Source organism: Lampris incognitus, chromosome 6, assembly GCF_029633865.1.
Source record: "Lampris incognitus isolate fLamInc1 chromosome 6, fLamInc1.hap2, whole genome shotgun sequence".
NCBI classification, from domain to species: Eukaryota; Metazoa; Chordata; class Actinopteri; order Lampriformes; family Lampridae; genus Lampris; species Lampris incognitus.
In genome coordinates this window covers 31,189,239-31,204,951 of record NC_079216.1, presented here as the reverse complement: position 1 = coordinate 31,204,951, position 15,713 = coordinate 31,189,239, and the positions used below count along the sequence as shown (strand labels likewise).

Here is a 15,713-nt window from a genome sequence, read left to right as displayed (position 1 = left end):
CACCAATGATACTTGGTCTAGTTATTTTACATTGTCACGTGGTACTGGGTAGGGCTGTCCTCTTTTCCCGTTACTTTTCACCTTGGCCATTGAATCTCTGCCAGTTGCATTAAGATCTTTCCTTCTTTTCCACAGAGTCTCCCGTGCTGGTGTCAAACTGAAATTGTCACTTTATGTTAATTACCTGCTTCTATGTGTATCAAATCCACTGACTAGCATTTTGTCAATCCTGTCCATGCTGAAGAGATTTGGCTCCGTCACAGACACGTTTTGCATCACATGAGCCACTGTAATGCAAACATGTCTGAGAGGTCTGAAATAACAATATGATGCCACATGAACACTTTGTGTGTGAAGTTTGTGTACATCACATTGCACAGCACAGTGTTACCAACATTTGTGATACCACAGTCAAAACACCATGGTGTAGACAGATTGATGTTGGATATTGAGACATTCGGGCAGGTTCATCCTCCATAACTTTTGAATGAGCTCATCAAGACACAGTGGGTGTATTCTGGAATCTGACAGAATAAAGAATTATGACAGTACAGGAATGATTCAGCACTGTTCTCTGATTCAGCAGCAGTTTATGAAAATTGACTGTTTTCTCTTTGGCTGTAACCCTGTAAAACTCATTTTCACATTCAGGAGCAATGCAATAGTGGCTTCACTTTTGTCTTCTTCTGTCCTCAGTCTCTAACTTTCTCTTTTACCATTGTATCTGTTGAACTCAGCCAAGCCGACCAACCTGTGATATCACAGGTTATAGTACTGCAAGATGGTGGTACCCTTGCCACAAAAGATATAACAGAGCTTCTTTTGTCCTTTATATGTTTACATTTGTCATGTTTGTTATATGATTGTTGATTAGAGTGGAAATACATTTAAGAAATCATGTTAACTTTATTGACTGTTTCATGTCCACTTTAACAGTGTGGGGTCAAATACCAGAGCCGTCAACTTTTACAGAGCACCTTGAAGAGAAAGAAAACCCTAGACCACTTTATTGGGTTTTCTGACATCTACAGGTTAAAATCATCTAAAGGCTAAAAACCTGCCAAGCTGGTCTTGTAGTCTTCACACACCTATCAATACTGATGTTTGACTTAGGTGTACCAACACACCTGTCAGAACTGATAGACAGACAGACAGACAGACAGACAGACAGACAGACAGACAGACCGACACCAGCACTAACAACTGTCAATAGTGCTGTCAATGCTGGTTCCTGTGGACCACCTTAATCCAACAGACCATTTATTATCTGCTGCTGTGTTTATCCTGCTATGTTAATGTCACAGAATACCAAGTCCAGCTTGATATGTTTTTTAACCTTTACATGTTTTTTTTAACCAGTAGATGTCAGCAAACTCATTAAAATGGTCTAGGGTTTAGTCACACTTTAAACATAGGCTATTTCGATGGATTCAATGAGGGGAAGGGGAAGGTGTGTGCGTGTGCATATTTGAGTAAGCAGATATGCAAATCAACAGTGCTCTTTATAAATAACATCAATTCAGTGAGTAGAATACAGTTTATCTAATATTTTCTTTTTCTAACATTTGTTTAACATTTTTTAACATTAAACATTGTCTAACATTTCACTAACAATGTTTTTCTAAAATTTTACAAACATTCTTCTTTTTCTATATTATTCTAACATCTGCAGATTTCATTCAGTAAGTGTACATGTTTATGTACACCTTAAAGTAGTCTCGCAAAGCTAGCCCAACAAATTTTGCTTAACTAATTTTGCTTATTTATAACGCAGCAAAAACTGAGCTTGCAACACCAGCACTTGTAAAGGTTACCCTTTGTGTGTGTGTGTGTGTGTACCATCCAAATGAGGAGAGTAAGGAGAAAATTGAGAAATGTCATAAGTTGTCCCAAATCTGCTCCTTTGGTAGCACCAGTACTGCTGATTTTCTATTCTGCCAGATATTGAATTCAATTTATCTGTTGTATACTAGGAGTAAAACTTATCAGATTAGATAACTGGGATACCTGGCAAATTAGAAAACATGCTGTACCTTGCATCCTGAGAGTATATGTACAGTGCTGCTTGATAGTATGTGAACCCCTTTAGCAATTAAATTTTTTTTGTTGTTTTACCATGATTTTCTTATTCTATCATCACCAGTTTTTATGTATGAAATGTCAGATATATGTTTATCAGTTGCAGGTACTTGTTTAGTGGGACTTGTTTAAGTAGCCCAAAAACTACACGAAACATGGAATTAGTGTATGTGCAAAAGTAAGTGAACCCCCAGCTGCATTGGTTAAGTCAAGCAGGTAACAGACTCGGGTGAAACACATTTGGGTGCTTAATTAATCATTTAAGCAGACCTATGAAATGTGACATCCTTGGGAAAGGGTTTGGCCTGCACTAATTAAAAGAGAGAGGAAACCAACCAAACCACTGTGGTCCCATACAAATCAACAATGCCGAGAGCAAAGGAGATATCCGAGGACATGAAGAAGAGGGTAGTGATAGCCCATCAGTCTGGGGAGGGATATAAGACCATCTCCAAAAGATTCCAGCTCCATCCATCCACTGTAAGACAAATAATTTACAAATGGAGAGCCTTCAACATGACAGCAACTCTGCCTAGAAGTGGACGCCCATCAAAACTATCACCCAGAAGCACCAGAAAAATAATAAATCAGGTAAAGGCCAACCCACACATCACCTCTAGAGAGTTGCAGACCTCTCTGATAGTGTCTGGGACAAATGTGCATGCGTCTACAATCAGACGAAAATTGAATAGCCATGACATTCATGGGAGGGTTGCTAGAAGGAAGCCTCTGCTCTCAAAAAAGAACAAAGCTGCCCATTTCAACTTTGCCAGAGAGCACTTGGACAAACCAGAGACCTTCTGGAAGTCCATTCTCTGAACAGACGAGTCCAAAATAGAATTATTTGGTCACAATCAAAACCAACATGTTTGGAGAAAAGCCAACACTGCATATGAAGAAAAGAACCTCCTCCCAACAGTGAAGCATGGTGGTGGAAATGTGAAGGTCTGGGGCTGCTTTTCTGCTTCTGGAGCTGGACGACTCCATATTATCCAAGGAACCATGAATTCTCTGGCATATCAACACATTCTTGACCAGAATCTCCTGCCATCAGTCAGGGAGTTGAAGCTGGGGCGAAAATGGATTATGCAACAAGACAATTACCCAAAGCATTCCAGCAAAACTACAAAGGAATGGCTTCAGAGAAAGAGGATTCGTACTCTGGATAGGCCCAGTCAAAGTCCGGATCTTAATCCAATTGAAATGTTGTGGCGAGACCTGAAGAAGTTGGTACATACCAGATGTCCCTCCAACCTCTCTCAACTGGCTGAGTTCTGCAAGGAGGAGTGGGCAAAAAGCCCCATAAGCAGACGTGAGAGACTGGTTAGTGGTTACAGAAGACGTTTGGTTGAAGTAATGGCTGCAAAAGGAGGAGCCACAAGCTACTAATACAAGGGTTCACATACTTTTGCACATGTTACATTTTCAGTTTTTGTGAAATAAACTACCTTTGTTGAATTAAATAATGAAAATATATCTCTTTTTGTGTGTGTGTCCATTATTTGGAAGGTGTGCTTTATAAATTGGGATTTGGATGTATGTGTAATAAGCTTATTTTAATGTTTTTTACAAAAACAGTGACCATGTCTGGAGGGTTCACAAACTTTCAAGCAGCACTGTATATAAGAGCCATTCAAACCTAGTAAGTTAATGAGGAAAGATTTAACAGTTAACAGATTTTCTCTTTCTTCTATTCTTTCAGACTGTGGTGTCTCCCATTGGAAGAAAGGAAGGAAGAAAGATTTGCAGCCAGAAAGCTGAGAAGACATTGCTGTTGCTTTTCAAATTCTCTACCCAGAATCCTCAAGATGCCCAAGACTAATAAGACAAAGCGAGAGCAACCAGACAATGATTTTGTTACATTGTGAAAGTTAAGCTTTCACCTGGCTTATGCTGAAGCCAGAATTCTTTTTTTCCCCCCAGAGGAGTTTTGCTCAAACATCTAAGAAGCAGAACAGAGTATAATTCACATGAACTGAATTCATTGGCTAAAAGGAAACTATGAAAAAACGCAATTTCAGTGGTGTTTTCCACACATTGCTGCTTATATCCAGCCAATGCTCAAACCATGTTTATGGTGGGCTCAAAGTATAGCTTCAGAGGCCAGAAGTTTACTTTTTTTCCCCATCCCACATCCCTCTCTCTGTGTTTTGAACACAGAATTGGTGGTGTAAGGGGGAGACTAATGGAATGGGGAACACAATAATGTGTGGTTCAGAGGTTTACAGCCAAACCATATTCTGTAGGTTTAGATTATCAGTTAAACAAATGTATTGTGTAAGTTTTGTCATGTTGCACATTTGTATAATTCCTACAACAGCTTGCAACAGTAACAGGATAATAACGACACAATAGAATGAGGCTGAAGTGCATGAATATAAAACCACTTTTAAGATATTAGGACAACTAAGATGTCTTTGCAAGTCAAATCAGCACTGAGAAAAGCAGAGCGACATTATAATACCACTAATTGGACAATGATGCATGCATCATATGAGGGGAGAGTGCTGAAATCTGTTGCTGCAGTGATGGCACTTGTATTGGTTGAATTTTATCCAATCAATGTAAAAGTAAGTATGCTTGAATTAAAAAAATGATAATAACATAAAAATTGAGTGTTCATTTAAAAACTTAAATCTCAGTTGCCTCAGCAAAGATTATTTAAAAGTTTTCGCATATTCCAAAATTTACCCCCACAGAAGTCAAGGCTGATTTTCAGTTAGCTAGTAGGCCACATGGAAAGCAATAACCCAATTACTGAGTAATCATTTAAAGGCAACATTTTGGCAAAAAGGTTTACTTGGTTCGAAATAACCTGATTTCTTTAAAACACAGGGTGTGCATGGTATATTGGCTCTTCCAACACGTCCCGTTGTCAATGCAAGATCATGGCTGTGACGTTATCCAAGAGCAAGCATGTCAGATACATGTCAGATTTTCTCTGCCTGTCTGTGTTTTTGTTTTGATTTGATTTATTTCTTGTTTTCACAATTCAGAACACCATACCATAAACTGTCCCACTTACCATCTCTTCTGATAGTCAGCTAACCAGCGGCAAACAGTAAACCAGTTACCGTATGCCGTGACAACATCTGCTACTTCAACAGTAAACAATTGAACAAGTTGAACAACTCAGTTAATTTTTGTCACTAATTAAGAATGGAAATGAGAAATGGACAGAGGCACATTAATATGATTCCTGTTTTAAAAATGTGATCTTTTATTTTGTAAATTGCATAAGGTCAATAGGTAGTCTTTCCAAGTTGTCAACAGTTTTTCAAGTTTATGTCTTATTTAAATTATGATCTCATTATAAAAACTATCAAGGGAAGTCCCTTCCTCTCTCCAGTTGTCTATTTTCTATTCTTTATTCATGATAAACTGGAAAATAAAGTAATTCATTTGTTTACTGTTTGGATTATAAGCCACTGTGCGTTTTGCATGTGTTAATAAATCTAAAGATTTAGTAAACATCAAGGTGCCATAATCGGGTTATGCTTGCCCCGGCCTTACCCTTTTAACTACTACTACTACTTTCGGCTGCTCCTGTTAGGGGTCGCCACAGCGGATCATCCGTTTCCATTTCTTCCTGTCTTCTGCGTCTTCCTCTGTCACACCAGCCACCTGCATGTCCTCCCTCACCACATCCATAAACCTTCTCTTTGGCCTTCCTCTTTTCCTCTTTCCTGGCATCTCCATATTCAGCATCCTTCTCCCAATATACCCAGCATGTCTCTTCCACACATGTCCAAGCCATCTCAATCTTGCCTCTCTTGCTTTGTCTCCAAACCGTCCAACCTGAGCTGTCCCTCTAATATACTCATTCCTAATCCTGTCCTTCTTCGTCACTCCCAGTGAAAATCTTAGCATCTTCAACTCTGCCACCTCCAGTTCCGCCTCCTGTCTTTTCATCAGTGCCACTGTCTCCAAACCATATAACATAGCTGGTCTCACAAGCATCTTGTAAACCTTCCCTTTAACTCTTGCTGGTACCCTTCTGTCACAAATCACTCCTGACACTCTTCTCCACCCACTCCACCCTACCCGCACTCTCTTCTTCACCTCTCTACTGCACTCCCCGTTACTTTGGACAGTTGACCCCAAGTATTCAAACTCATATGCTTTCATCACCTCTACTCCTTGCATCCTGACCATTCCACTGTCCTCCCTCTCATTCACGCATATGTATTCTGTCTTGCTCCTATGGACTTTCATTCCTCTTCTCTCCAGTGCATACCTCCACCTCTCCAGGCTGTCCTCAACCTGCACCCTACTCTCGCTACAGATCACAATGTCATCCATGAACATCATCGTCCATGGAGACTCCTGCCTGATCTTGTCCGTCAACCTGTCCATCACCATTGCAAACAAGAAAGGGCTCAGAGCCGATCCTTGATGTAATCCCACCTCCACCTTGAACCCATCTGTCATTCCAACCGCACACCTCACCACTGTCACACTTCCCTCATACATATCCTGCACCACTCCTACATACTTCTCTGCAACTCCGGACTTCCTCATACAACACCATACCTCCTCTCTCGGCACCTTGTCGTATGCTTTCTCTAAATCTACAAAGACACAATGTAACTCCTTCTGGCCTTCTCTACACTTCTCCATCAACTTTTTCAAAGCAAGGCCTTACCCTTTTAACAATAGTCAAATAAAGCTGTTTACATGACTGTTACCAAACTCGGAGTAATGCGTTTATCAGTTTATGATCAGGTTATTTATTTGCATGTAAACGCAGCCACTGAGGAGATAACTTAGGCTTTCTGCTAGGAATAGGATGAGGCCTCATTTATTGTCTCCTTATCTGTTTATATGGCATCCTCAGAACTAGAAATATATTTAATAGATGCTTTTGAAATATTTTTTTTACATTATTTAGGATATTCTTTGGGCTTATTAGTAACACAGGTAACGGGAAGTGCTTTCTTACCACGTTTATCTAGTGGCTGTTGGCAAAAACATTCTGCAGGGCATTGAAAAGTAATTTGTTTTTACATCAAGTTTGTCTTGTCTGTAAATTCTGCCATCTATTTTACAGTTTGAGACTGTAACCTTGGAAGAAAAAACAAAAACAAATTAGTGTGCCTAGTAATTTTTTTTTCCATCAATTAAACCCAGGATGATTGCAGATTGAACTGACTGTGTTTCTTAACAAAGTTATAACAGAACATAAAACAGCTTATATGAGCCAGGTGGCAACACTGATGACTGATGAGGCTTAAAATTTATGTTTTCTTTCATTTACCGGCAAACATGTGATTATGAAATCATTTATAGCTCTATAAATATGTTTTCTATTAGAAATCTACAGACCCCCTTAAAGGTTACGATGGGAAATGTTTTTCTGAAATACTTTTCCATTTCCTCGCAATAGGCAGGCATGGTAGCACAGTGGTTTTCGCTGTCGCCTCACAGCAAGAAGGTCCTGGGTTCGAACCCCGGGGGTTGTCCAACCTTGGGGTCATCCCACGTCGTCCTCTGTGTGGAGTTTACATGTTCTCCCCGTGTCTGCGGTGGGTTTTCTCGGGTGCTCCGGTTTCCTCCCACCATCAAAAAGACAAGCATGTTAGGGTTAATACTCCTGTCTGTGCCCCTGACCGATCCATGCAAAGAAGAACTGGAGTTGGTCCCAGGGTGCTGCATGGCAGCTGCCCACTGCTCCTCGCTACACAACTAGGATGGGTTAAATGCAGAGCAGAATTTCCCCACAGGGATTGATAAAGTATATCAAAATCAAATCAAAAAATAAGTATTGCAAGGGAAAGCAAAACCTAACTGAGATGAAGTTTGTTTGAGTTTGATATTCGGCAGTTGGACTTGTCTTTCATCGACAATAGTTCCGTATCAATAGCACCAATTATCCTCATATTAACATCACTTTAGAGAATAGAATGGGACAAGACTTTCACAAGATTAAGTCTCAACTCCCTGAGGTTATGATCCGGTCACAATCCAAAAGTATTGCAAGGCTAGCCTAAAACCTATTGTGAGGGAACACACGTTTTTCAGTAAAACAAATCCCATTTATCCCATTTAAGGGACACTAGAAACCAGCATACACATTTACTGTTTCTATTTTTTAACTTAATAAATCCATCAGATACTAAAATAGGGCAGTTTTCTCATGTGCCATCATCAGCCTCCCCATGATGCCAGGACACAAACTATCATTGACTTAAGGCTTTTGGAGGAAGTAAAGAAATTCAGGAGAAGGAGCACATCAGTTAAATTTAGGGATGCACAAACCATGTGCATCCCATCTTGAAAGAAGGGTAAATTAACTTCCTGAAATGAGATTGGCAGCAGGATTTTTTTTTTCAAAATATATCTGCAATTGCTTCATGCACTGTTGCAACCATCAGTCACATGATGCAATGCTGTGTCCATTTATGAAAAGATGGAACTTGTCCTGGGAGCTTTTAAGCTTAAGATATTATTTACTACTTTTAATATACTTCCAGTGTACTTGGTGTTTCTTTCTTTTTCTTTTTTTTTAAGCTACGTCCTAGCTCCACTTCTTACAATTTAAGTCCCCAGGTTGGGAATCTGCGATCCTTATCCACCCGGCCCATTACCTGAACATGCTGACTAGCCAATTCATACATGACAGTGACAGTCATCCCTTTGTGACTTTTTGGCAAAGTACTAATTTGCTAATGATGGCAAAGCTATTTGTACACAGTCATAGATTTGAGATTCAGTGTCAGTTTGTGAAGTTACTTAAAAAGGTACTTTATTACATGTAATGTGTTTTCTCTCAACCATAAAATTTGAGTTTACATTTGTTACAAAGTCTTTCTTGTTGTGTTAAGTAATAAATCATAGTACTTGATCTATTACTTTTAATTCACAGAAAGTTGAACCAGTTCATCTGGACACAGCGTTTATTGAGAGAAACATTTCTCTCAATAAACGCTGTGTCCAGATAAACTGATTCAACTCTCTATGATTTTTTTTTATTGAGTATGCATAAAGACATTACTTTTAATTGCTCTCAGCAACACACTCCAATAACTCTCGCTAGCAAGGTGTGTCAGTATTATATCAGTCTAACAGAGGACTCATTTGACTTAAATGTTTTTTTCCTCTTTAAATTTCACCCAAGAAAGGGTTTCCTTGACAAATAAATGGTAGCAGTTGCTGAAATTAAATGGCACCAACTCAAGCCATCGGCTTATCTTTGGTTTAAGAGAGAGTGAGTAATGGCATAATTTCAGTGAATTAATCCTCTTTAGTTTTTTTAGTGTCAGTGGACACACATGGGGGTATAATTGCAGGACTCAATGAGACATGCAAAATTGGGAGGAAAAGGGGAGAATATTCAAGAGAAAAGCAACATCAGCAAGAGGTAAGAATAACCTTATAGCTCCAACGTTTACTAAAGAACAAGTCTGTATGAAGTCATAAAATAGCAGTAAAACTGAGAGCAATAAAAAAGAAAATTTTATTTTATTGTTTTCTCCTCTATTCTTCTTCTTACCTCCATTCACAGATATCTGAATTATCCATAGAGCTTTGACATACTAAGTATGACATAAATGCATGCAGTTTAAATACATCAAAATAGCATCAAAATATTACATTCAACGGCACATGCAAAAAGCTTAGCGTTATTGGCTAAATACTAAACAATTTTGAATTACCTTTACAGCTAGCATAAAGCCAGTACCCAGAAAAAAAACTTAAATTCAAAACAAATTCCTGTTAATACCTTTAGATTACCTTCAGATTTACTCTCCATTTCTTATTTAACACTTTTTTATGCCTTATGTAAAGCACTTATTTAAGAATTACCATTGTGTATGAAATGATGAAATGTGCTATACAAATAAACTTGTCTTGCCTAGATAAAATGATAATTATCAAATTACGGGCAATGGTTGCATTGGGAAAACAGCTGCGTGCCTTCAGATTATATTGTGCATCTGACATAAAAATCTTTTTCCAATGCAATGTGCCCCCCCCCCCCAACTTCCTACTTCTTGTCTACTGGAAGAATCCTGCAATTGTTTTTTTCCTAGGTAAGCGAGGAGAAAAAAAATGCATAAACTTGCATATAGCTGAATGCAACAGGAATAAAGCAGGAGATACTAAATTTCAGAAAACAATTACCCCGGAAGGCAGAATACATACAAGACATAGAATTTTAACAGAAACACACTTAAGCATAAGCACTACTTGCAATTATTATGACATTGCCCAGTTCAAATAATATGTTTTGTTAATTTGGTATTCAAGATTATGTAATTCAAAGAAACTGAAAAGTGATACTCCAAGTCTGCAGGAAATGATTATGTCTGAAATGAAAACTCTCAATTATTGATACTGTCAATTCATTATCTCCCAACTTCACATAAAGGGTTTGTCAGCCAGGAAAATTATGTTTTTTGTGCCATAAAGTTGTGGATTGAACCTGGTCAAACTGTTAACCACCTTTTCAGTGTTATTGGGGACTAGGCCTAGTTCCTGCATGCAAAAACAACCCTATAATAATTTTAAGATGATACTGACAACTCAGCTTTTCTCAATATGCATTGATATTGCATGCATGGATATTTACCAGAGTTGACTAGCGATAACAAATATATGGTAATTGCAAATTGGTTGTCTATTTTGTCTATTACCTGGAAATAGATTTTTATACACAAAATATTGAATTTATTTATTTTTTTTTAAAATGTACAATGACAAGGTTAATGCAAAAAGAAAACAATAAATGACTATTTTTATCAACTCAAAACAGTGTCCAATGTTTAATATTTATCAGTATGCAGCGGGTCATCAAGGCGGCCCAGCATATCACCGGTACCCAGCTCCCAGCCATAAAAGACATTTATCACAAACGCTGCCTTCGAAGGGCTCTTAGCATCAGCAGAGATCCCACCCACCCCAACCATGGACTGTTCTCCCCCCTGCACTCTGGGAGGCGCTACAGGAGCCTCAGAGCCCGCACTACCAGGCTCAAAAACCGCTTCTTTCCACAAGCTTGTTGCCCACCTGAACCTGGCCACCCACTGAATGTCTGTAGATATTTTTAAATATTTAACTTATTTTTAGCTTTTGGTCTTCATGTGTGTATATCTTACACTGTGTTTGCTGTGTTTGTCTGTGTCTGACTTGCACTGTTTGGTGAAGCCGCAGCTCTCATTTCGTTTTTAACATGTGCCTGCACAATGTTTTTAATGACAATAAATTGAATTAATTGTTATATTTGTGCCTTCATGCGTCTGTGTCTCTGATGAAACAAAATGCCGGCTTAGTGATGCTCACACTCGGATAGTTAGGGCTGTTCCTTTAGAAATAGAGGCCTATTTATTCTGCAATTAACGGACTTTCTGTCTATCACAGTAAAAAGTAATTACTGATATTACCTTAAAAAAGAACATATTGTGGCAGTATGAGGAAAAACACAGGAGACGAAGGCGAGTTTGAACTTTATTCCTCAGCTCCAAAACCAAACTGAAACAGGAACAACCCTGCACCAGAGAGCCCGGGAACGTAAGCGACGCCCCCAACGTAAACCACGCCCCCAGCTCGCAGCCCTGCTGGGTGAGAGGCATAGCCCCTAGTGTCCGCCAACCCCCCCCCCCCCAACACCCAGAAGGGACTCCTGGAAAGAAAATCAAGTGTCTCACTGGAGGCTTAAGCAGCCTGCCATAACGGCTGCGCCGTCCCTCAGCAGAAACAGTAGGTGAAACACAGTCCAAAGCCGGCTGAGAAGCAGAATGCTGAACCTGTGAAGACACTGCCGGGGTCCTGGAAGGAGGGTGACCCCGACGGGGAACCTGGGCCGGAAACACAACTTCGCCTGCCACCCTGTGCGGCGGTTTAAGCCTATCAAGCGTGACACGCTCCCTACGCCCACCCATATCCAGCACAAAACCCTTAGGACCCGTCTCAAGAACCCGAAATGGGCCATCGTATGGGGGTTGGAGGGGCGAGCGGTGAGCATCATGCCGTACAAAAACAAAACGAGCCGACATGAGCTCCGCAGGCACGAACGACCGCGGAAAACAGTGGTGAACGGCAGGCCCGTAGCCAGAAACATTTTTTTGGGGGGGGGGGGGGTCGGGCAACACTGCCAAAAGCTACCGGTAAACAAAATTCCCACACTGTATACTATAGCCTAACACCCAACCGTACGGTAAATGTCAAAGTATTAATGGCCCATAGATAATCATCAATGCATTAATAAATAAAAGTGGGTCTTACCTTATAAAAGCAGGTCCAATCGTCTTTTTTGTCTGCAAAAGATGTCCAGTACCTCTTCCGGCGTCACCACAATGTCTCCGTGCTCCGAGAGCAATATCAGTCCATTAAGCCGTCTTTCCGTCATTGTACTGCGCATTTTGTCCTTGATCCTTCCCAGACGGGAAAAAACTTCTCTCGACATGGGCACTGGTGACAGGAAGCGTGGTCAAAACGCGGAGAAGCTTGAAGATGCTTGGAAACAACTCACTGTTACAGGCATTTAATGCCTCAATGGCATTTTGTGGAACATAAGTTGCATCTTTCCATTTATCCCGCCAGGTGTCAATTTCTGACTTTACAACTTCAAGATGCGGTGACACTTCATCAGGATACAGGTTGGAGAGCGCGTGAGCTGAGCTGTCGTTCAGCATGCTGACCTTAGATGGCAGTAAGGATCAGAGGTTGGAGATCACATATCTGTGTTTGCTGAAGCGTTCCTTCATCTGTGATGAATAAAAGTCAAGCATGACTATGAAAAGCTTTTGCCGGTAGTGATTTTCACGGGCCTTCAATGAATCCTCATTGCAGTCCATGCCTCTTCGTGGTCGAAATTCAACCCCATTCTTGACTGCTTGGGATGAGGTCTTTTGGAAAATCTGCCTGAACTCCATCTCAGAGTTAGCCCTCATCTCATCTACCTGCTTAATAACAGCATCAGCAGCTGAAACGCAACTCACCAAGTCACAATTTTCCTCTTGCAGTCGGGTAAAAGACGTTCCGTCTCGTGTCGCAGACTGGCAGACCGCAAAGCCGAATCATGGAAAAAAGTGCAGATTTCCGAGACAATTCCAAAGCAATTTCGCACCATTTGTACAGTGCAGCACTTGTTTAGGACCAAATTCAAACTTGTTGAGTAGTACCGTTAGCATGAAAAGAGCAGACGGACAACGCAAGGTGTAGTTTCAACTTCCTTTACTCGGAACTCTTCTTCAGGGACATGCACATATCAACACGTACAGTCTGTAGTGCTAGGCGCTACTGCCACCTACTGGAATGATAAGGCATGTAAGACAATACCACATATCCCTCTCTTTTAAGAATAACATTCCTGCAATAAACCATGTTTTGAATGAACACTTTAAGTAAACGACTCTGACTTGTCAACCATTTGTAACTGAAAGTAGCTTATATAGCATATCAAATATATGTCAAAAATATTGCATATCAATTTTAAACTGAAAGTGCATCTAAGTAACACTGTACGCCATCCAGGCCTGACAGGATCTGTGACATCATGCGCTGAAACGCACTTGGAGCTGAGGCGAGACCGAATGGAACCTTTGTGAAGTGGAAAAGTCCATCATGTGTAATAAAGCTGGTAAGGTCTCTGCTCTCAGGGTGGAGTGGAACCTGATAATACGCATTTTGTAGGTCGATGGATGAAAACATGTGTGCTCCTCGCAGCTCATGGAACACCTCCTCAATGTGTGGTAAGGAGTGGCTATCGATGACCACCGCCTTGTTAGGCTCACGGAGATCTGCACATATCCTGAGCCGGCCTGACTTCCGTTTCACCACCACAATGGGTGAAACCCACGGTGAGGAGTCGATGCGCTCAATCACTCCATCCTTCTCCAATCTCTTCAGCTCTTCTGAAACTTGGTCACGCACGGCGAAGGGCAGACGGCGTAGCTTCATCTGCACAGGCTGCACGTCAGATCTCACCTTTACTTTGTGGACGAAGCCTCTAACTGTCCCAGTACTCTCTGCATTGACAGTTGGCTCCATGTTGACAGTAGTGTAGTGTACGGGAACAGCAGGGTTTGTAACAGGTAGGGTTTTACTAACAGTCACTTTACCATCTGAAATTTGTAGCCATAGCGCATTGAAAAGGTCCATGCCCAATATGGGCGTTCCCGCTGGCACCACATGAATGTGTGTAGACGCACTGTTTGTCTCGTAAGTCACTTTCAGCTCCATGCAACCAAGCACCTGTATCGGTTTCTGTGTGTAAGTGGTAAGTCTTTTTTCGGGCTTTGAAAGGGTCACATGACTGAAGTGATTTCTGTATATGTGCTCAGGAAGGATGGAAACGCCAGACCCAGTATCTATTATCAAATCAGTACTAATTGTGGGGCCGCTGGAAGCCTCCAGGGAGACACAGCACATCAGCTTATTGCACCATGTCACGTCATTCTCATCAATGTGTAGCACTGTCACAGTGTCAACACTCTCAGTGGAAGCAGTGGACACTTCCCCCACATTTTGTGACGCAGACTTGCTTTTACAGACTTTGGCATACTGTCCATTCTTGTTACATTGTCTGAAGGCTTCTGTGGACGTCTGTGTTTCCCGCCTCGGAACGTAGACCCCCCACGCACCATGCCGACTCCTGCTGACGCTCCATGGTGTGTAGTGGTCATCGCTTTAGCCCCAGCTACTGCATGTTCTATCTGGCATGAAATTGTAATGGCTTTCTCCAGAGTCAGATTTCCCTCAAGCAGCAGACGTTCTCTAATCCTAGCATTGTTCGTCTTTTCAACAATCTGATCTCTCTTCATATCGTCAGCGAGCCCGCCAAACTCACATGTAGCAACGAGTTCACGCAGGGCAGCAGCAAACTCTGCAGTAGACTCACAAGTCCTCTGAGATCTCTGTCGAAACTTATTTCTCTCTGCCACGACATTCAACTTCGGGACAAAACAAGTTTTCAATGCTTTCAAAGCATCTGCATAAGAGTCACTATCGACTGGCAGTGTATAAAAAATGCGGGTAGGTGGTTTTAGTGTCTGAACCCCCCCCCCGAAACCCCACGGACCGTCTGAAATGGCACCAATAATTATTTAGTTATCGTTTTGATTATTTGTCACCGCCCCTCTAACCTAATCATACACTGCATCTATCGTGACTGACAGGCGTTAAACCTGTCAGTTAATTTGTTTCCAAACATGATGTTGTGGTGGACACGTATTGGGGACAGAATTCAACCCAGGAGCTAAGGGTTAAGTCATGGTTGCCCTGGCAGGTTAACGCAGGGTTAAGTTATGGTTGTCCAGCCAGTTTTCTGGTTATTCTTGCCACCTCCGCTCAGTCGAGCTGTGGGTTTTGTTTGTCTCTCTGATTTACCGTGGATTAAAGAAAGTTGCCTACACGGCTAAAGTGTGAACCTACGGTCTTCTCCGTTCCTTCGGCTCTACACTGGTGACCCCGACGTCGGTTTTCGGATAAGTTTTCTGAAACCACACACATTATGGCTACGAACGCCGTTGCAATTAAACTGCCGGAGTTTTGGGAGTCTTCCGCGGCTACATGGTTCGCGCAGGCTGAGGCACAGTTCGCGCTCAGAGACATAACAGCAGACGAGACCAGGTACTACTACGTATTGGCAGCGCTGGGGTGCGCTACGGCTTCCAGGATAAGCGGTTTCATAA

At 41.3% G+C, this 15,713-nt stretch overlaps 1 protein-coding gene across 1 annotated transcript in view; it reads left to right on the top strand.

The window, feature by feature from the left end:
- il34 (interleukin 34) overlaps nt 1-4,480 on the top strand; it is a 147,277-nt gene extending 142,797 nt beyond the window's left edge. The window contains exon 8 of the mRNA XM_056282022.1: nt 3,782-4,480. Within this exon, the coding sequence (XP_056137997.1) occupies nt 3,782-3,840 (59 nt within the window). The 3' untranslated portion in view covers nt 3,841-4,480. The remainder of the gene's footprint in view (nt 1-3,781) is intronic.
- The last annotated feature ends 11,233 nt before the right edge of the window (nt 4,481-15,713 follow it).